The sequence below is a fragment of the Manis javanica genome, chromosome 6 (assembly GCF_040802235.1).
Source record: "Manis javanica isolate MJ-LG chromosome 6, MJ_LKY, whole genome shotgun sequence".
NCBI classification, from domain to species: domain Eukaryota; kingdom Metazoa; phylum Chordata; class Mammalia; order Pholidota; family Manidae; genus Manis; species Manis javanica.
In genome coordinates, this window is record NC_133161.1 from 20,178,647 (window position 1) to 20,201,490 (window position 22,844).

The 22,844-nt window shown below is 45.4% G+C and overlaps 1 protein-coding gene across 1 annotated transcript in view; it reads left to right on the plus strand.

Annotated features, from left to right (window-relative positions):
* The window catches only part of PODXL (podocalyxin like), a 45,636-nt gene that overhangs the window by 18,240 nt on the left and 4,552 nt on the right, over window positions 1-22,844 (plus strand). The window contains exons 3-8 of the mRNA XM_073239858.1: window positions 16,720-17,262; window positions 18,435-18,928; window positions 19,247-19,318; window positions 21,307-21,454; window positions 21,694-21,755; window positions 22,008-22,175. Of these exons, the coding sequence (XP_073095959.1) occupies window positions 16,720-17,262; window positions 18,435-18,928; window positions 19,247-19,318; window positions 21,307-21,454; window positions 21,694-21,755; window positions 22,008-22,175 (1,487 nt within the window). The remainder of the gene's footprint in view (window positions 1-16,719; window positions 17,263-18,434; window positions 18,929-19,246; window positions 19,319-21,306; window positions 21,455-21,693; window positions 21,756-22,007; window positions 22,176-22,844) is intronic.

A 22,844-nucleotide genomic window follows, 5' to 3' on the forward strand; every position in this document is an offset into this window, starting at 1 on the left:
TCTCCGGGTTGGTGAGGGAACACTTCCTGGAGCCAGGCCCCACCCAAGCCTCGAGTTCCTCTTCCTTCCCCAGGAAGATTCCCGCTTATCCCTTGTCTGGGAATTCGCTTGGCCGTAGCCGCCCTGATGCTGTCATTTTCCCCCACCCTCTCCCCTCACTGGGAAACCTGGGAAGAGCCCACCAGGTCTGTGCCCACCATCCTCTGGTCCAGCTGTAGAGGCAGGAGCATCCCCAGAGGAAGAGGCGTGCTGTAGGTGGTTCTGTCCCAAGGGCAGCTGCAGCCAGGGCAGGACCTGGGGCCTTTGCCCTCTCCCTTAACTGAGCACTTCCTGCCTGTATTCTAAATGCTTAAAGGTGGTAAGAAAGTGAGTACTTAGTCTTATTACCCTCCTCTTCACTTTTGACAGGTGGGGAAACTGAGGAACAAGTGAAGACACTTGCCTGGCACACACCAGGGTTTGGTGGAGTGGGACTTGAACCCAGGTGGTGGGGCTCCTAAGTGCATGCTTGTAATCCCCCCCAGACTGCTTTTGTGGAGGAAGAGGGGTGGGAGAAGGGGCCACACAGTGGGGTGGGCAGGGATATGTGCAGACTGGAGCCACTGGGTACTTTCAGGCTGTGCACCTCTCTCCAGGTGTAGGGGACCGGGAAGAAGGAAGAATTACTGGGGCAAAGTCCTCTGGCCATGGTGCCCTCCCCTGCAGGGAGGAATGTACCGATGTGAAGCCTGCCCTTCACCATTGCTGGGGACATCCACGCTGGACAGCAGCTGTCCTCTTCTGTCCAGGGGAACTGCCAGACAGGGTCTCACCCTGGAAGCAGGTGTCAGGCAGGCCAACTGAAACAGGCTGATAAGGGCAGAACAATTCTAGATTTGGAGAATATCCAGTTATCTCCCCGAGACGGCAGCTCTGGGCCCCCCTGGAGGAGGGGATGCCAAGGAGCCGGGCCTGGTGACCACTGGGGTGCTGTCCTGCTTTCCAGAGGCACTAAGAGGGCAGAGTCACAGCGGAGCCAGCGGGGCTGCCAGGTCCCCGGGGAGAGGGCAGGGAGGGTGGAGCATGACCAAACCTGTGTCCACAGGTCTGTGTGACCCTTTGGCCCAGTGGTTGACAAGGGCAGGCTGGGGCCCTGCCCTTCTGCACACAGACAGTCCGAGCAGTCCTTCCTGCTCCCACCCAGCCCCGTCCCAGGCAGCGCAGGCCGGGACAGATGCCACTGCCTGGGTGGCCTAGCAGCAGACATTTCTCCTAGTTCTGCAGGCTGGGAATGCATGATCAGGGTGGCAGCATGGTCGCCTCTGGTTGGGGACCCTCTGCCTGGCTTGTAGATGGTACGTTTTTGCATGTCCTCACCTTCTAAGGACACTAATCCAATCAGCAGTTCCACTCTAATGACCTCATCTAAAGCTAATAGCCTCCCAAAGGCCCCATCTCCAGATGCCATCACACTGCAGGGTAGGACTTCAGCATATGAATCTGGGGGACACAAACTTTTAGTCCACGTGCCGGAGAAGTTGACGAGGTGCATATCTGGGGCTCTTCGGCCAAGCCGAGATACAGGGGGTACAGAGAGCAGCTCTGGAGGCCATTGTCCCCATTTTTCAGATGGGGACCTGTGGCAGACCAAAAAATGCTCCCCTCCCCAGAGATGCATACATGGAATCCCTGAAGCCTGTGGTTACCACTTTATTTGGACCAAGGGTCTTTGCAGCTGTAATTAAGAAGCTAAGGATCTTGAGATGAGATTATCTGGATAGGCCATACATCCAATGGCAAGTTTCCTAATGAGACACATAGATGAGGAGGCAGCAATGTGACCATGGTGGCAGAGATGGGAGTGGCATCTGTGAGCCCAGGAGCGCCATGGCCGCCAGAATCTAGAGGGGGCAAGGAGGGGTCCCTGTGGAGCCTCTAGTGGAAGTGTAGTCCTGCTCACACCTCAGGCGTCTGGCCCCCAGAACTGCAAGAATAAATACTGCTTTAAGCCACTGGGTCTGTGGGAATTTGTTATGGCAGCCAGAGGAAACTGATGCAGGGCCCAGGCACAGGCAGGGTCGGGCCTTCACCCAGCTTGATGCAGCCCTGAGAGAGCTGGTTGGCAGAGGTGAGAGGAGTCAGCGGCCTGGCTCCCCTCCCAGGCTCCCACCCTACAGCCCTGACCTCCTTTCCCAGCTGCCGTCCTCTGCCCACAGCCCCTTGATGCTGCTCTTCACCCGGTCAGGCTCCCCCACTGTGCCCACCCCACACCAGTGCCTGCCGAGGACTTTGGGAGCAGGGAGACTGGTGTTCTTATGGCCACAGAGGAGGAGCATTGATAAGGGGCCAGGTATCAGATGACGGAGATACCAGAGCAGTTCGGACAGCCTCCATGGACAGCACCCACACTGGGGCAGAGTGCGGAGCCTGGAAGGGCCTGTCCAGGGAAGGAATGAGTGCTCGCTGAGCGAGAGGGTGGTAGTGGGGGAGGATGACCAGACTCCGCAGTGGCAGGGGACTTGCGAAGACCCACCTGGACTAAGGGGTGTTGCCTTAAACACAGAAGCACAGAGGTGGGGACATAACATAGAGGGAGCATCAGGTCCTTCAAAATGAGGAAAGAAGAGTGAGAGGACCAATGCCATGTAGGAAACGTGTGATGTGCTCCCCTGCAGAACGTCCTGGCCAGGCCCATAGTGCGCCTCGAGCGCCTCCCAGCGTTTCGAGCAGCCCAGGACCCTCCTGGCCCAGAGTTTGGGACCTGCATCCTTCCAGAGCTCCCCCATCCCACCCCATTAATTCTCACCTACCACCCAGGAGCCTGGCAACAGGCCTGAGATGGCAGTAGGATTGGGGGTCTGAGAAGGGTGGGCTCTACAGAGCTGCGAGGGCATCAGCCTCCAAGCAGGCTGCTTCTGAGACAGCATCATACCACAGCCTCCCGGGTCACTAGCAGTGCCTCCTCCTGGGAGGGAAGATGCTCGTGACACTGCGGTACATGCTAGACTAATGAGTTTTGAGGTCAGTCAGCTCTTGGGAAGGAGGCCCCGAGTAAGACTTCTGAAGTGACTGGTTAGGATGGCTCTGTTGTCACAGCAGAAGCAGACGGCTGTATATGGCGTCTTGCTTAGGCATGTGCTTACCCATCCTCAGGGACCTAGGAAATCATCTGGTCCATTTCACAGATGTGTTTTAAGAGGGTTAAGAGCAGGGCCAGGGACTGGCCTGAGGCCTCAGGGACCAGATGCAGAACCGGGACTAGAAGGCACCGATCTCCAGAGTCCCACCTTGTGCTTCCTGTTACCACACCAATCCAGGAAGATACCAGCTGCTGCTGCCTGGTTTCTGCTGTTTTACTGTCCCCATGGAAGCCTCTTGGTTTTATTTCCCCAGAGCTAATGGTAGGAGGGGTAGTAAGCTGGGGGTAACAAAGGGAGGAGAGGTGGATGCTGGTGTCCAGGCCTGGAGCCTCCCATCTCGTTGCCTTCCTGCTCTCCTTCCACACGCCCTCTTCCTGGGGCATTCTTTCCAGTTTCCTGTCCCGCTATTAATAGTTGAGAGTCAGTCCCAGGGCTCCCAGCACCAGAACAGGAGGAAGCAGGCCCTTACTGAAAGATGAGAGCAGTGTCGTCGCCCCAGGGCAGGAGGCTGATGTCCAGCTCCAGCTCCCCCTGGCACCCATGCCCCCCCCACTGGAGTTGGGCATGTGGAGGAACTGGCGTCTTGCTAGCACAGCCCCTTGCCCCGTGCTCATTTCAACATAGCCTCAGACCTGCTTCAGGACCATCTCCTCATGGCCGGTATCTACTAACCGCTTTGGCACTCCCCATCATTCATGGAAGATTTTCCCTCCTTTCTCTCCATCTCAGTGCACACCCTCATTCTCAGTGGCCTCAGTACCATTTGGATAAACAAATGCCAAATAAACAAACACGGGCTCTCCATTTCTTGACCTTTTCCCACTTCTGCTTCATTCAGCCGTTCCTATCTCACACCCTGAAAGTCGTCACCACCACAAACTGCACCACTTCTGAAATATCACTCTTGGATCACTATTTCTCTACCTCCAATTCATTTGTTCAGGTACACCCATACCATGATGATTGAACTTGAGACAGCCAGTCTGGTGACCCACCACTTCCTCACTGCCTGTCAGTCCTCATACGTCTTTATCCAGCCTATATTTCAGTATCCTCCATTATAATTCCTACTTTACAAATATCCTCACCCTGTCCTGTCATCATACTGAGTAAAACCCCACTCCCAGATGAACCTTGCCTCTACTTTTTCCATGAGCAAGGGTAAAAAAAAAAAAAAAAAAAAAAAGTCACACTGATTGGATTAACTTTAAATTCATGATTTCATGCCTCACTTTGGCATCAAATACTACTTAATATTCATCCTGTATTTCTCTAGTATAGTGGTTCCTTCCCAAAGTGTGGTCCTCTGACCAGTGGCATCAGAGTCATTTAGGAACTTTTTAGATAAGGAAATTCTCATGCTCTATCCCCAAAGGAGCATTCTTTTTTTTTTTTGGTATCATTAATTTATAATTACATGAGGAATATTATGTTTACTAAACACCCCCCATCACCAAGTCCTCCCCACATACCCCATTACAGTTTCTGTCCATCAGTGTAGTAAGATGCTATAGAGTCACTACTTGTCTTCTCTGTATTGCACAGCTCTCCCCGTGCCTCCCCCTCATTATACATGCTAATCGTAATGCCCCCTTTCTTCCCCCTCATCCCTCCCTTCCCACCCTTCCTTCCCAGTCCCTTTCTCTTTGGTAACTGTTAGTCCATTCTTGGGTTCTGTGAGTCTGCTGCTGTTTTTCTCCTTCAGTTTTTTCTTTGTTCTTATACTCCACAGATGAGTGAAATCATTTGATACTTGTCTTTCTCTGCCTGGCTTATTTCACTGAGCATAACTAGCTCAAAGGAGCATTTTTATCAGCTAGTTCTAGTATCTCCTGCCTACAAAAAGAAAAGCCAAACTTTCTAGATGAGACGAGCTCCCTCCAGTGACTGCTCCTTTTCATACCTAACTAAAGGAGAGAGTTATCTACACACACAAGCTCACGTCCCTCCCATTCACTCAGTCTTCAATCAGTCCAAGTCAGGCTTCCACCTGCACTGTTCCCATGGAAACTGCAAGTTGAGGTTGCCAGGGACTTCCACATTGCCAATCACATCATTCAGCCCCTCCCTCCTTGGGAAAAAAAAATCAGAGACCCCTGTTACGTGTTCCTGTTTCCCCCTAGAAGTAGGTGTTATCCTAATAAGTATTGCATTCTCTGTAAAATTTTAGTAATACTTTCAGTTTCTCTCTCTAAGAATATATTGTTTTGCCAATTTTTGAACCCTATTGCTTTTATTCAATATTTTTTTAGAATAATTCATAATACATATATAATAAATAACAGATATATAATACATATATAACATAGTACATGTCCACTGACTTTCAGTGCTAAGTAGTGTTCCAGTATAGGAATATACTGTAACTTATTTATCTATACTATTATTGTTGACAAACATTTGCCTGTTACGTATATGGGGCCAATATAAAAATCCTGTCCTGATGCACACATGTCGATCTCCCTGGGTTAAATGCCTAGTGGTACAATTAAAAGTCATAGATTTCAAGATATGTGCATGTTTCACCTTGCTTGGTAATGCCCAGCTACATTCCCGTGTGTTGGTATCAATTTACACTACTCCAATATTGTTATTGCCACTTAAAATTTTTGACAATCTAATAGGTATGAAATAGTTCTTACTTGGTTTTGCATTTACCTGGTGACTAGCATATTTTCAGATATTCATTGGTTTTTTTTGTGCTACTTTTAATATGAAATACCTTGTTTCAACCTTTCAGTCTACTTTTTGGGGGGTTTTCTTATATAGAGAAGTTTTAAAAATTATGTTTTAGATAATAGATACAAATCTTTTATGGCTGCATACTGCAACTATCTTCTGATTCTGTTTCATTTCCCTTTTGGTTTCTTTTCAATTTTAGATTTACAGAAAAGTTGCAAAGATGATACAGAGTTTCATGTACCTTTCCTTCAGCTTACATAACCATGGTACATTTATCCACTAAGAAATTAACACTGGTACACTACTATTAACTAAACTACAGACTTTATTCATATTTTACCATTATTTCCATTAATGGTCCTTTTTGTTCCAGAATATGACATTGCATTTAATCATCATGTCTAACTAATTGGTGGCAGTTTCTCAGTCTTTTCTTATTGTTCATAATCTTGATGGTTAGGGTACTAGCCGGATATTTTGTAGAATGTCCTTCAATTTGGGTGTGTCTGCTTTTCCATAATTAAACTGGGGTTATATATTTTTAGAAAGATGATGACATTGGTGAAGTGTCCTGTGAAGTGTCACCAGGGGACCTGCTGACTTCCTGCTGGTCATGACACCATTGGTGGTACTGGGTTCAGATGATGTGTGTCTCCCAGGTCCCTCTACTGTAATGTTACTAGTTTTCCCTTTCCATTGTCTGTCAGAAGAGTCACTAAGCCCTTCCCACACTCAGATGGGGTCGGGGAGAATATCTTCCTCCCAGAGGTGGGAAGAGTATCTGCAATTTTGGGGAATTCTTCAGTAAGGATGATTTTGTTCCTTCTCTCCCACTTATTTTTATATTCAGTCATTTACCAGCATGTACTCATGGAAATTTATTTTATTCTTTGGGTTCCAAACCAGTGTTTATTTTGTTGCTCAGATTGTTCAAGGTCTGGTCTTTGGTGGGAGCGCTTTCAGGTTGGTTGCTGTGTCTTTTGGACTTGCCAACTTTTTTTTTTAGCACTTCCTTACTTTTCGGCGTTAAAAGGCATTCCAGGCTTATCTTGCATTTTCCCTATGTCAGTACTAGAATCAAGTCATTTCTCCACCGAGTCCTGCTTCATTTTTTTGGAGAAAGGCTGGGTCTACTTGATGCTACTCATGTGTCACTGCTTCTAGACTCTCTCAGTGGACAGAACCAGGAAATGTATGTGTGCACACTAAACCATTTATGCATGCATCTATGTTTCCTTGTGTATAAATATTAAATCATGAGTTCATACTGACATCTGTCTCATCAGGCATCACAGGGTTCATTTAGCTTCCTCCTGGTTTATTTGTAACTTCTTTCTCTGACAGTGAGAACCTGGCTCATGTTATTTATCATTTTATTTACTCAGGTATCATCTCTAGTATACCTGTAGATTTAAGGTTGATAACTCATACTCTTGTGAGACACAAATTTACCACTTAGAGTACACTGTTTATGTGTACTTCTTTTTGTAGCTTTACAATATCCAGGCAAAAAACTATTTTTCAGTTACTTTGGTCAACTGCCCACTGCCCCCAATCCCTCCAGTGAAGTTATATATTTGTAACAAATTTAAACTTGTTTTTATAGTGTCCATTACATCCTAGGATTTCCTGAACATCTCAGTTGATCCCCCCCGCCCCTAAATTTGCACTGAGTAAAGTTAATTCTTTGGGATGTACAATTCTGAGTTTCATCAAGTGCAATCTTGTATCCATCATCCCAATGCTATATATAACAGTTCCACTGTCCTAAAAGTCAGTTCCTCCCCCTTCTCTCAGCCCCTGGTAATCACTGACCTATTTTCTATTCCTATAGTTTTGCCTTTTCCATACCATCATATGAATGGAATCAAACTCCATGTAGCTTTTTTGGCTTCTTTCACTTAAAATGTCTTTAGATACATCTATGTTACATGAATCAATAGTTTATCCCTTTTATTGCTAAGTAATTGTTGTATGGATGTATGACAGTTTATCTGTTTACTTGTTGAAGGGTTTCTTGATTATTTCCAGTTTGGGGTGATCATGAATAAAGCTTCTATAAACACAGGTAGGTTTTTGTGTGACCACAAGTTTTCAGGTCTTTCAGGTAAATACATAAGAATGGAATCGCTGGGTCATATGGTAATTGTGTGCTTAAAGAAACTGCTATACTGTTCTTCCAAAGTGGTAGTACTATTTTGCATTCCCACTAGCAGTGTATGAGAGTTTCTGTTTAACATTTGGTGTTGTCAGTTTGTTTTTAGCCCTCTAGTAGGTGTGGCATGGTACTGCATTGCAGCTTTAATTTGCATTTGCCTAATGACTAGTTGAGTTGAATATCTTTTCATAAGCTTATTTGTCTTCTGTATTTTCTTTGGTGTATTTTCCCTGTAGATCTTTGTCCATTAAAAAATTAAGTGAATTTTTAGTTGTTGAATTTTACGAAGTGTATGTTTTTCCCCTTAATGAACTGGCTAGGACTTCTATCACAATGTACAATAGGAGTGGTGAGAGAGCACATACTCGCCTTGTTCCCAAATTTAAGGGCAGAGTCTTCAATCTCTCTTGGAGATATCATTTATTAGGTTAGGAAAATTTCCTTCTATTCCTAGTTTGCTGAGAGTTTTTTTTAAAATCATGAATGAATGATGAATTTTGCCAAATGATTTTTCTGCATATATTGAGATGATTGTATGGTTATTTCATTGTTATATGGTGAATTGCATTGATTTTCAAATACTGAACCTAGCCATAAGATGAATCCCAGTTGATCATGATGTGTTATCCTTTTTTATATATTGCTGGATTTGACTATTCATTAGGGAAATACAAATTAAAATCACAATGAGATACTACTTCACATCCACCAAAATGGCTATAATGAAAAAGATAACAGTTGGTGAGGATGTGGAGAAATTGGAACCCTCATACACTGCTGGTATACATGAAATATGTGCAGCTACTTTGGAAAATAGCTTGGCAATTCTTCAAAATACTCAATGTAGAGTTACCATATGACCCAAAAATTCCACTTCTGGGTATATACCCAAGAGAAGTGAAAACATATGTCCACACAGAAACTTGTACTTGAGTATTCATAGTAGTAGTATTCATAATGGCCAAAAAGTTGAAACAATCCAAATGTTCATCACCTGATGAATGGATAAACAAAATGTGGCATAGCCATACAATGGAATATCATTCAGTAATAAAGAGATATAAAGAATTGATACATGGTACCACATAGGTGAAACTTTAAAATGTTACATTAAATAAAAGGAGCAAATAATGAAAGACCACTTATTGTATGATTGTATGGCAAATGCAGAGAGATGGAATAAATTAGTGGTTGCCTAACATGTGGCTTTTTTTCTGTTATGTCTTCAGAGTTGAGGTTTTTGTTAATTTGGGTAGGAATTAGGCTGGCTTTAAAACTTGTTGCACCAAAGGCTTCAAGTTCCTCAAGTAATATGTCTGTCTGTCTCCCTGTTTGGAGGTCTTGCCTTCTTGCTGCTCCCCAGAGAGTCCATCCTTCACAGCTCCCTCCAGTTGTGTTCCACTTATTTTTACCTGACACTTGCTAACATCTGGAGTGAGCAGCAGGGGAGGACATTCTCTGTTCCGATTAAACATTGGTCTTACACACGTGCTGGAACCTGGGGCTTGAGGGTGTGGCCTTCATTAGTGTCCTGCCTCTTTTCTAGAAGTTATGCTGGACTTAGCATATATTTCTGACCTCCTCAGAGATAAAGGGTATTTAATTTTTCCTTTTCCTTCTTGGATGCAGTGGGTTTCCACACTGCCTCCAGGCTATACTTCTTTTCCTTTCTGCTGCAGTTTAATGCTTTGGTTTCCTCGAAGAAAGAGGAGGAATTAATTGGGGCAGGGTTTCACTGGTGGCTGTCATTTTCCTTTCCCTGCTGCGGTGGGTCTCCACCAGTGCCTACCAATTTTGTTAACTAGAAGGAAAGTATGGTTCTGTTTTCCATCAGGGACACGGCGCTGTGTGGAGTTTCAGTGGACTACTGTTCTCTTTCTCCAGCCAATCCCACAGAGGAACTTCCTGAAGGTTCTCTCCCATCTTCCCCATGAGCCCCTGGTGGGATTGCCAGGGGATTGGTGGGACCTTTCAATGCCTGCAGCCCCCAGAGCTTCACACTAGCTCATATTCAGCCTTCAGCAATTCATTAAACATTCTCACTTTCAACTTACTGAACTCTGCCCCTCACACCAACCCACTCCCAGCACAGGTCCAGTGTCCCTGCAGTTACTTACCTCCAGTGTTCAGGATAGTGTTTTGTTTAGATCTTGGTTCTCCATGGGTTCAAGAAAACTCATTAATGTTCTGTTTCTCCAGTTTTTTTTCTTGTTGTAAGGGTAGGAGTGATGTTTTTTCCAGCTCTCTATTCTTGTTAGCCGAAACTAGAATCCTGTGGTTTCTTCTGATGAACATAGGTTTGTAGTTTTGATGAAGTCAAATTTATCATTCTTTTTCTTTGGTTTGTACTGTTCATGTTTTGTTGACTGACAATTGAATATGAACTGATTCTTTTCACAGACACACATGTGAAGGCAGAACAGATTATGCTATAGAGAACTTTGTGTAGGGCTAGAATTATTTGATCCTTGAATCCAGGCTTGGAGTTTTTTTATAGGAAAAATGTTAACTATCAATTCATTTCTTTATGAATATAAGATAAATTATTATTTCTTTTTCTTCTTTAGTCACTCTGGTAAGCTGCATTTTCTTAGGGACTTGTCCATCTCATCTGCTTGAAATTTATCAGTACTTGCTCATATTTTGGCCTACACTATGAATCTTATTATTTTTATAACTCATATTTTGTATTTAACCTTCAGGGTTATTTTTCCCTTTGATCAACCTCACCAAAGCTTTACTATTTTATTAGCCTTTATAAACATCACATTTTGACTGTTGATATTTGCTGTTGTCCTTTGGTTTCTATTTCCTTTATTTGTTTTTACTGTTTCATTTTCCCTACTTTTCTTTGTGTTTATTTTACAGTTTTCCAGGTCATGGGGCACAGACCTGAGCAAGTTCTAAAGATGCATGTAACGGCTCTCACTTCCAGCAGGCCTATCCTCGCCACACTGCCACCTTTCCCTCGGCTCATACCTATGGGTCTCAAAGAGAGTTGATACCCTGTGGTTGGCTGTCTGAAGAGTGAAAAAGCTGAATTACATTATGTATATAATATGCTGGAGCCAGGCAAGAGTGGACAGCTGTGTCCGTGGGTGCTTTTGGATAATGGCCCTATTTAGGGGAGACCCTGAAGGATAGTATAGAAAGAAAATTCTTCCAATGGGCAGGACTTAGACTAGTACATTTTGTGGTCATTTATTTTTTCTTGTTTTTGAAGGTAAGCCTTACTGACATGAAGGTCTGACCGGATTCATAGGTAGTAGCTACTGATTTTTAGATAGATGGTTAGGAACTTAGAAGGAACAAGAATGGAGAACAGTGCAAGGAAGTTTATGAAAGGGGCATGTGGATGGATTCTTGGGATAGACTTGGAGTATGGAGATTTTGTTCTCACTCTTAGGTAATCAGATGGCTACGATGACCCATTATGCCTCTCAGTTAGTGTCTTTCCCATCCACCTAATGACTGCCTGTGGGCTCATGAACAAGTGGCCATGACGTAGGGAGGCAGCTACAACAGACACATTCCTGATCTGAATGTGTTTCCCAGCTGCTGTTGGTCTATCGGCAATTCTATTCATGGACTTAACAGGATGCCGTCCTCACCATCATGGTGTTTCACAGAGCACAGGGCTTCCCCAAGGAACTCTGAGGCAACAAGGTGAGCATTAACATTAGAAGATTTACTCATCTTATTGTAAATCCTACATGCTGCTACATAATGAAGCAGGAATGTGGATGAACCCATGGGACTCCCTGTTGTGCCTCCTAGAAATGTCCGGTCACAAAAGTAAATGAAAAGACCTCTTAATGACAGCATCCCTAAAGACTCAGATTCTCGGAAATGAAATCCAGTATTCAAGACCAATGGTGTCAGTGGTGCAAACTGAAGCAACACATGCTCAGTGGTAGTAGGAGTGATGCCCTCGCCAGACAAATTCAGAGGAGTGCTGAGCACTGTTTCTTACTTATGCCTGATTCTTTAGCCATCTCAAGTGGTTTTATTAGCTAACATTACCTTTTAATAAATGTACTTTCTGTTTAAAGCAGACAGAATTGATTTCTGATGTTTGAAACTAACAACCCTGGTTTTTAAAGAGGAATAAGTAGGGGTGGTAGAACAGATTAGGAGGTTGAATTGTGTCCTGCCCAAAAGATCTGTTCAAGTCCTAATCCCCCCCAGTACCTGGTACCTGTGAATTTGACTTTATTTGGAAATATGTCTTTACACATACAGTCAAGTTAAGATGAGGTCATACTGGATTAGGGTGGACTGATCTGTTCCTATGAGAGGAGAGACACAGCACACAGGTGTCTGTGTCATGTGATGATGGCCATGATGACGAAGGAGGCCATGTGGTGAGGGAGCCAGAGATTAGAGTGATACAACTATAAGCCACAAGGCTCCAAGGATTGCTGGGAAGAAGCAAAGATAAATTCTCCCTTAGTGCCTTCAGAGGGAGCATGGTCCTCCTGAGTTCAGATTTCTAGCCTCCAGAACCACGAGAGAACCATTTCATTTATGTTGTTTAACCACCCAGTCTGTGGCCATTTGTTATAGCAGCCTTGGGAAACTACTATACACTTCATTCAGGGTACTCTGAGTCTGTGAAAATATTTCAATTCTGAGAATTGGTTGAGTAGTTGGCTGTGTTCTCTACTGTGGTGATTTGACACAGGTCTGTTTGCTGGACCTTGAAGCAGGATGTTACTGGGCTGACCATCTATTTTGATCCAAAAGCACATAATATTATTAGCCAATGTCCCAAATCCCCTTCATTAGACTATTCTGATTATCATGCTGGTCCTGCTGCCCATTATAGTATTATATCCACTTTTTTTCTTGGAAATGAAATTCTGCTTTTACCTCTACTACCCAAGGAACCTGGTATCCATCTTTACTGAAATCAGTAGCATCTCCTACTAGCATACCTGGCTGATGAAGAACAGCTACAATAATCTCTTAGAATATGCTACTAGTTCCCTTAATGGTATCCCAAATTTAATTAAATTTAAGGCATCCTCAATGATAAGATGCACTATTATGTTATAAACTACTTAGGAAAAAACACTGTCAGAGCGTGACCTATAATAATTTATAGTACATCCTTATTTCAGAGACCTGAAAAGATGAGTATCTTAGAACTTATGAAATACAATACTTCTCAAAGGCTTGGTGAAGAAGGGGGTGTCATTTGAGCTCTCTTAAGGAACAAAAAGTGTGAATGAATACATCATATGTGATAAACCATACAAAGATAAGTCTTTATATAAGACTGGATTTCTTCCTATCCAGGGAATTTCTGACCACTTAACCTTATTTAATGTGGACTGCCATTGAATCCAGGTTTTAGTCAGCCAACTAAGGAAACAATTAGAACTACTTACAGCTGCTTGAGTCAGCATACTGAATCTAAAATCTCAGGTGTGCATACCCATATTGATAATTTCAACCTGATAAATTATGATTAGCTCTCTTTGATCTAGCACCCTCATATTATATAACCACACATATTTGCTGGAATTTTCACACATATTTTTTAGTGATTAAGCCTTCTCCTGGGTCAGACTATTTGTCTTTCTGGGGCATCCTAGAATCTGACTGGTGTTACCAGTTTGGAAAAAAATGCAGAGTGGTATAGATGATGAGACATGGATTTCCGTGTCAGTGGGCTCAAATGATTAAGGTTATTAATCACTTCAGGTTATTAAGTTTTAAAGCAAGGTAGGAACTGCATCATCAGGAGAACTGACATGTTCCACTGAAGATTGAGACTTATGGATACTCTGATTCATCTGTATCCTCTCAAATGTCACCATTCCAATCTTTGAGGTCCTTTTTTCATGTAAGAGACTTGGTGAGGTTAGCAATTAAACTAACACTGTAATTTGGCAATTCCGAGGTCAAACTTTAAAGTTTGTCTTTTGGTCTCAGAAAATCTCTGGTTTTCACTTTGTGCTTTGGTAGAGGATTTAGGAATTAGAATTTATTCTCTTTCTTTAAGCTAATAGTTCTCCCTGGCAGTGATTTTTGTTTCCCTCAGAGGACACTAGGCAGTATTTGGAGAGACCTTTGATTGGCCCAGCTGGGGAGGGGTGTGTGTGTGCTACTTGCATCTAGTGGCTAGAGGCCAGGGATGCTGTTAAACACCCTGTAGTGCATAGGACAACCTCCCATGACAAAGAAACATCCAGCCTAAAATGTCAATAGTTCTAGGGTTGAGGAACCCTGTTTCTAAGTTACTCGACATAGTTAAGAAGTAACATCCCACTCTACATCCCTTAATTTCTCAAATACGCTGCTATTCCCCTCAGCAATGTCATGTGTTTTGCCAAAAAGATACTATGACATGAAAAAAGTTATAAGTAGCACCATTATTTCATGAACTTTTAAGAAGGAAAAACCACTGTCAAACCATAACACTACACTGATTTTTAACATGTGCCCTTCATACTCTTCTACAGCAGCAGCTCCTAAGCCATGCCAAAGCTACTCTGTGGGCACTTCATTCTCAATAGGTGATAATGTGACTGCTTCTCCACAGTATGCCACAAATATGATGCCATAACCATGACTCGAGTCATGTACCTAATACTTGCAGAATTTGGAATGCTTTTAAGCACCAATAAAGTGATGATCCTTGAAGTCCTGTTTATCTGCAACCGCACTTATAGAAATTTCTGCCTGTCAGTTGTGAAATGTATGCGTATGTGCATGTGTGTGCAAACATGTGTGAAAGACAAGGGGTACTGTCTAGCTTTCTGAGGAGCTGGGATGGCTGGATAGCACATTTAGGGCTGCTTTTAATATCGCCCATGTTGGGTTTACAGCTGGTTCAGAGGCCAGCACTGCTCACCAATGCCAAGCACCAAGTGCTGTAGCTTTGGCTACGGCCACTCCCTCTAGGGTCACCTCCACTGCTGCTTGCACTGGAGCAGGATTTTACTGCTTACTGCCACCATAGCTCTTCCTCGCCTCTTCACTTGCTGGCTGGCTGGGCCCGTCTGTTCATGGCAGCTTCGCACAGGCTTGTGCCCCAGTCACAAGAGAGGCTGGAAAACAAAACATCTGACATTTTCACCGTCTACAAAAGGCAGATCCTGCTGCCATCAAAGTCTTATTATGTGGGTATTCCCAAAATATAGACAAAAATGGGATAGATTCTGATTGGCTACAGAGAATGGCAAAGATCTGTTACACCCCTTCTCACCATTCTCTCACTTCTACTCAAAACAGAAAACCAGGAGTTGTCCTGGATTTTCCTCTTCCTCTCCTTTAGGACATAAGCAGGTAGTTGATTTTGCCTCCAAAATAGAGTCTTGAATCCATCCTCTTTTTGTCTTTAGTGTCAGTAACTTTATATAGCTGATTCTTACCCATTTCTTCAGGATGACTTCAAGAGCCACTTTCGTTTCCATCCCTGCTCCTCCAATCCACATTCCCTAAAGCAGCCAGAGTATATTTGTTTATAAACTACCCTATAAAACTTCTATGCTTTAAAGTCTTAAGTGGCTTCTTTTTTGCACTTAGAATAAAATTAAAAAATTCTTACTTTGGTTTCTAAGGAGGGTGACCTTATGTCTCGTTTTCCCTAAGATATGGTTTTTAAGAGAGCCTCATTTTATTCTCAGAAACATAGTTTGACAGCAGGTTCCTCTCCCTTTACGTAGAAGGCCCAGCTCTCCCCCATCACTCACTCACCTCCATTCACACTTGTCTTCTAAGCCCTTTTCTCCACCTGGGGGCCTTTGCAGGTTCTGTTCCTTTTGCCTGGTACACATTTCTTCCCATTCTTCACACAGCTTCCTTGTTGTTACCCTTTAAGTGTTAGCTTAATGGCCATCTCTGAGATGCCCTTCCTTACCTCTCTATCCAAACAGCCCTCCCTCACTGTTCTCTCTGTCATTTCCTTGTTCATTTCCTCCATGTATTCACCAGAATTTGGTATTTAATTGTTCTGTCCACTTGTTTAATCTGTCTTCCTTCGACTTTATGTAAACTCCTGGAGGGTTTGGAGTATATGTGTTTTATAAACCACTGTATCCCAGGACCCACCAGGGAATTCCTTGCACTTAATGGTTCCCTTATAAATAATTTGTTAAGCAAATGAATAAAAGGCCTTTCTTCCGAGGCCCCCAACAAGGATGAGCTACCATGCTAAACACAGTCAAAGCATTCTCTGTTCTTCCTTAGCAAATCTCCCAGGTGTATCTAGTCGTTGCCTAATTTCACTTTATTGTTCTTTCTTCTAGATTATTCTTCCAGGAGAACAGAGGTATATCCCTCTTGCCATGCTTAGGACAGGGCAATTCAGTAAGCAGGAGTCTGTTGAGTCTTCCGTGGGACCACGTGCCTGGGAGCTGGGGCAGAGGCCGCATGGTACTGTGGTGGTGTGCTGAAACCTGAAGGGCACGTGCCTGGGCCGGCTGGGGAGGGCAGGGAATTCACTGCAGGCTCCCACAAGCAGTCTGATTAGCTTGGCTGGTCTTTTTCTTCAGTATGATTTCCCTTGACTTCCTTTGCTTCACTTTCAGTCTCCCTCTTAGAGGTTTCTTGAACCCCAGAAATAACCTGGGCACATTAGGGACCCAGACCTTCAGCCAAGGGAAATGGCAGGGATGGGAGCAAGTTCTCTGGATCCTGGGGAAGAACTGGAGAAGTGGGGGGAGAAAAACTTCCAGCTAATATTCTAACTTTATACTGTGTTGTCTTTAGAAATAATAAGCCCATCAGCTTTTCTAATAAAATCCACAGGGTCAAACACTCTAACCACCACTTCAGAACCAGGGCAACAAGCCACAGTTACAGCAACCTCTGGTAAAAACGTGATTCAAAACTCAATCCAGCAGAGCGCAATGACAACATCCAATAAAACAGAATCAGCCTCCAGCTCACTTATGCCCGTTCGTAGCGCAGAGGGTGTCAAAGATTCAAGCAAGACTACGCCTACGCCAACCACTACCCAGCCGAATCCTGATACCACCACCAGCCAGGATGGAGCTAAAGCTGGATCTGGATCTGCATCTGGAGCCCAGAGTAGCCAGAGTGCTATCACTAACACCATGGTCACTAAGGAAAAAGCAACTCAATTTTCAACTCTGAGTTACACCACACACAGCACTCCTGCTGTTTCCTCCTTGCTCACCCCAACAAGCATTCACAAACTGACTACAAGCTCCGTGGCTCTGAAGCCCGCAGAGGACACTTCCAAGCCACCAGACAGTACTACAGTGTCAAGTAGTTCGGGCATGGCAGTGGGTCCCACCTTCGCATCTCAAAAGACAGCTACCACACAAGGTAAGTAATGCCCTTTTTTTTTTTTAAGCAAGAAGAAACTTGTAAATGTTCATATCCTATACAGTTGCTCAGCTGGAAGATGAAGATTCATGCTGAGGGTTAAGTATTGTGAACACACTCCACCTTCACCCAGCCCGTTTCCCATTTCAGTGATGCGCAGAGGCCAGCAGTGCTGTCCTCACAAGTGTTTTGACTTGCCCAGTTGAGCACATAAACAAGCCAACAGTCTATGTACAGGTAAGAATCGGGGTGGTGGCAATGGCGGTATTAGAATTACTCCAGAACAGTGTTTCTCAAGTGTGTTTGATGCTAATCTACAATAAGAAAGATATTTTAGTTTTACATCATGATCCAGGACATTCAGGCAAGCAATTCACACATAAGTGACACAAAAGTTTCACTAACCAGGGTTTTTCCTTTAGTATATGTGATATACTCTAGCATTTTCCATTCCATTTCCTTTTTTTTAAATTTTTTTCTTAGTGTTGCTCTTAAGCCAGTAAGTTAATTTCAAAACACTGATGGATCATGGCTCAACATCATGACCCATGTCAGAGCTACTGAATCAGAATTTCTGGGTGTAAACCTCAATCTGCATTTTCAAGAACTTCCCAGGTAATCTGGATGCTTAGTGAAGTTAACAGACCATCAGGCTAGAAGAAGGCGGTCACATCCTGCAGTAAGAACAAGAGCTCGGAGTTGGATAAATCTGGATTCAATTTCCCTCTTTTCTGCTAGTTACCGTGTGACCTTGGGCAAATCATCAAGCCCTTCCAAGACTCAGTTTCCTTGTTTATAAAATAGGATAATTACGGTACCTTCCCTGTAGGCTTGTTGTGAGGATTGAATAAGAAAGTACCTTTGAAGTAGCCAGGACAGTCCCTCATGTAAGTAAGTGCTCAGTTCATGTCAGCGATTACTATGGGAGTCGTCGTCATTATTACTTCTCTTATCAGGCTCGTACCCTGGTTCATCCAGTCTGACCCATCCTGGAACGTTACAGGAATTGATTCCAGCTGTTTGCCTCCTCTTCCTCGGCTTACTCACTGTAGCTTGTGGTCTAGGCTGGGGACCTGGGGATGAGACCCAAGGGCCTCAGAAAACTACGAACAAGACTGTCCTTTTAAAGAGACCACTCATCTTCACTCATACCTTTGTTTTCTCAATTACAGGGCCATTGGTTAACTCACCAGGAAATGAACAGACCCTCAGCAAAATGACAGCTGTCAATGGGACCTCTCCCTCCATCACCAGAAACACTCCCTCCGTCACCGGGACCGCTTCCTCCATCACCGGGAACACTTCCTCTGTCACTGGGAAGGCTCCCTCTGTCACCAGGAAGGCTCCCTCCATCACTGGGACTGCTCCCTCCGTCACTGGGACCGCTTCCTCTGTCACTGGGAACACTTCCTCTGTCACTGGGAAGGCTCCCTCCGTCACTGGGACCGCTTCCTCTGTCATTGGGAACGCTCCCTCCATCACTGGGACCACTTCCCCTGTCACTGGGATCTCTCCGTCCAAGGCTGCTCAGCCTACAGGCCTCTCATCAGGGTCTGTGACCACACCTGCTGTAGGGGAACCCACGAGCACCACCTCTCATTGGGCTTCGACTGCCCCCCAAGGCTCCAACAACTCTTCTCCCACCTCGGCTCTTGGGGATGACAGGGTAATTCCAGCAGGGGTGGGACTGATAAGAGACTAGACTCAGAAGGGGCTCCTAGAGAAGTGTTTGTACCCCTCCCTGCAGCCCAGGGCCCCTGGCTAGGGCCATCAGGAGCACTCATCCATTCGTCCCCTTCCTGAGGCCTTGCTGGATTCTGGCTTGCACAGCTGGGCAGCACGCCTGGCTCAGCCTCTGGTCCGGCCAAGCCCCCCACTTGCTATGAACTCCTTCGTGTCACCCAGCTGGAGGGAGGGTGGGGGTTGTCGAAGATGAGGCCCTATTAGGCTTAGCCTGAACCTTAATCCCAGTGGCTTCTTCCAGGTAAAGTGCGGTCCTTCTGAAACGCCGAATGGGAAGATGCTCATCCTGAACCTCACGAAAACCAGCCTGTGTGTGAGTACCACGCCAACACAAGTGCCGCCCTGATCTACACCCCCAAAACTTGGTTTACAGCAGGGTCAAGGAAAATGGAAGGGAATGAGGCTTCCCTTCTAAAAAGAGACTGAGAGATGTGTTGATTTTCCCTTTTTTTTTTTTTCCTGGTAGGAGTGGCCCCTTCCATCTTAGGGACAAAACAAGGCTCAGACTGCCTAACAAAGTCCCACCTGCAGGGCTGCTGCAGGACCAGGAGTTCCCAGGCCCTCCTGGCTTTCACTCTCACTCTCTCTCAGGGTCTGGAGACCCCTGTCAGTTCCTGCTTGCCTCTGGCTCTCAGGGTATAACTTTGTTAAGTTGGTCTCTTTGGGCTTCAGAGGCCTGGGCTGCAAATGAGAGACTTTGTCTAACTCTTCCTTTTCTAATCGTCTGTGGTTTCACATTTCCTGGTCCATTATCTGATGGCTTCAATGGAAGAACAGCATGGACAAACTCTCCCTCCAGCCTGACTGAGTCAGAGTTCCTGAGCATCAGGGAGCCCTTGCTATCCATTGTTCTTCCATTCAGGGCAATGTGCACGTGTTGGGATCGGGGTGTCAGTTTGTGTGTGAATGCAGTTGTGTGACCCGTCTCAAGGCTGCCTGCCGGTTGTCCTAGGATTGGGGCCCTACTTAGGAGGTAGCCGAGTCCGGTGAATGCAGGTGGTGAGCGGCTCACTGCTGCCCTCTCTTGGTCAGTGCCTATTTTTGCAGACACCCCCTAGGAAACGAAGACAACATGGTTTCTAAAGGATGGAGAACCTGAACTTTTAAGACTTTTAATGTTACACACACACACACACACACACACACACACACACACTGCAGTTGTTTTCTTTTGGGTGTCCATTTTGCTGGAATTTTCTAGATGAAATTGACAAAAGCATACATTTAGACTGGATTGTTAGAAAGGAGCAGTATTACTCTGGGCTTGGGCTTAGTGGACGATCACATTGCCCAGCCTTCCCACAGGCCCTCTTTTTGGCTAAAACTTGGCAGTTGTGTAACTGAGTGTGAGAAGCATTTTTTCCCCTTGCTATAAAGGGAAGGTGGAAAGCCCTGGATCCCAACTTGGTGTCAGGCTGAAGAATTAGTAAGCCTAAGGGAATTAAAGCTAGAAACCTAAGGGGTGATTTATGGATAAGCCATACCAAGACTCCTTTTCTTCATCTCAGTCCCTATCCCAAAACCAGATCAGAGAAACACCAGCTTGGGATGCTGCTGGGTGACACGAGAGGACTGGGTAAAAGCTGCCCGCCCACCCTGTTTCCTCACCCTCAGCCCGAAAGCCACATCAGCAATGCTCCTTCTGCCTAGAGCTACAGAAGACTCCCCTGCCAGCTGTCCCCACATGCATCCTGAAGATACTCCCACGTTCCCCTGTTCAGTGATAACCTCACTTTTCTTCCTGTCAACCAACTTATGGCTTCATGGTCAGAGTCTTAGTCTAGGGAAGGGGCATATGTGTTTCAACTTTGGGATGGGTAACCTTGAGCTGAGAGCTGGTTCCCCCCTGAGGTACTGAACTGGGTTTAAGCATTGGTGAATGGCAGGTTTGGCGAGGGTTCAAGTCTTTCCCTCCGTGTGGGGCAGGGTGCTGGGCAGAGCCTCCTCAGGCCCTTCTAGGGAGAGAGATGATAAAGGACATCTGAATGTGTTCCTTTAAGAACTCTGAGGGAAAAAGGGGGGTACAAGGACTAAAGGCATTGCTCAGCCACAGACAAGATGAACAGGCCGATGGGTCTGTGGGGGAGATTCTCATGAGGTGGAGAAGGCAGGGCCTGATCTGGGAGAACAGCCCTTAACTTGTGACTCCTGGCAAGCCTGGGAATGGCGCCAGTTGGGCATGGAGAGGGGAATGGGTTCATACTGGGCAACAGCATTCTCCTGACCTTAGCTCCGAGGGCAGCCCTGAGCCTAGGTTGTGTCATGATCCCTGAGGAATTATTTATGGTCTCCCCATAATAGGCGGGGAGCCCTCCAGATGACAAACTGGTCATACTTCTGTGCCGAGCAGCAAAAGCCAACTTCAACCCAGCTCATGATAAATGCCATATACAGCTGGCACGTATTCCAGAAACCCAGGCAGTGGCGATCAAAGAAATCACTATCAAGAGTGAGTTGAGGGCATCGGGTGGGGCCTGTGCCGGGTGGGAATGGAGCGCGGGGTGACAGTTCAGAAACCATGAGGATGGGTCAGGTTGGTGATTCCTTGGGTCCCCAAGACCTGTCAAATGACACCCCCTCCCAGGACCACCCAGGAGGCTGATAGTCTGTCCTCGTCTGAGGGCCCAGTCTCATGCCTTACCTCATAACTGAGCTAGACCACGGAAGCACATCTCTCCTCTCTCACAGGTGTTCTCCTGCCCAAGAACATGTATGAATTGCTTAAAGACAAATGGGATGACCTCAAAGAGGTAAGTGGGCTCCTACCCTGTGTCGGGACAAGGTTGGATCAGGAGCCAGTCCCTTGAAGTCCACAATTATTTGTTCCACAGTGTCTCATAGAGGGGCCTCTAACTGGCAAGCTTCTAGAAGATGGGAGGATAAGAGAGGGGAGAGCAGGGTGAAAGAGGTACCACCAAATGCTAAGAAGAAGAGCTCAAATGAATGGGAGACAGGGAGACCCAGAACCTGTTTTCTGCTATGTCACTTCCACTCCCGGCCAGGTGGGAGTCAGCAGCATGAAGTTTGGGGATCAAGAGCCACCAGAAGAGACTGAGGACCGGTTCAGCATGCCCCTCATCATCACCATTGTCTGCATGGCATCCTTTCTGCTCCTTGTTGCTGCCCTCTACGGCTGCTGCCACCAGCGCCTCTCCCAGAGGAAGGACCAGGTGAGGACTTCACACCCTTGCCAGAGCAGCAGTCCGGTTCACCAGATGGCTCTCACCTATTATTCACAGATTACAGGAAAGTGAGTGGGCCATGGACCCCTTCTGACTGGCAGAGACCATCCTCATAGGAAATGAAAACCTACGTGGAAGATTAAAGAGACATTATGGTAGAAGGGAAGAACATGGGCTTTGGCATCAGAAAGACTTGGTTTAAGTCCTAGCTCTGCCTTCTATTAGCTGTGTGACCTTGAGTAAGTCTCTTAGCTTCACGTTTCTCATCTGCGTAATGAAGATAATGTCTGCCCTGAATCAGCAGTTTTTTACCTATGTTACTAGAATTCCCATCATTATAGTTCCCCCAGACCCATGGTTCTCAGCGTTGGCTACATACTGTGGGGAGCCTTACAATTAAATTCCCATGCCTAGTTTCCTCACACACCAACTAAAACAGAATCTCTGGTTCAAGATATTTTTTAAAAGCTTATGAAGTGACTTTACTGTGCAACCCAGATTGTATCTCAGACAGAGAGAGCACCATATCCAGAGGGCTGCTCTCTGCAGCAGAGATGGGTGTACATCCTGCCTCACCCATCTTGCTTAGAATTATAGAGGTCCTGCGATGCCCAGCCTAATGAAAGTCATTTTCTTAAGAGTCCTTCCCAATTCAGT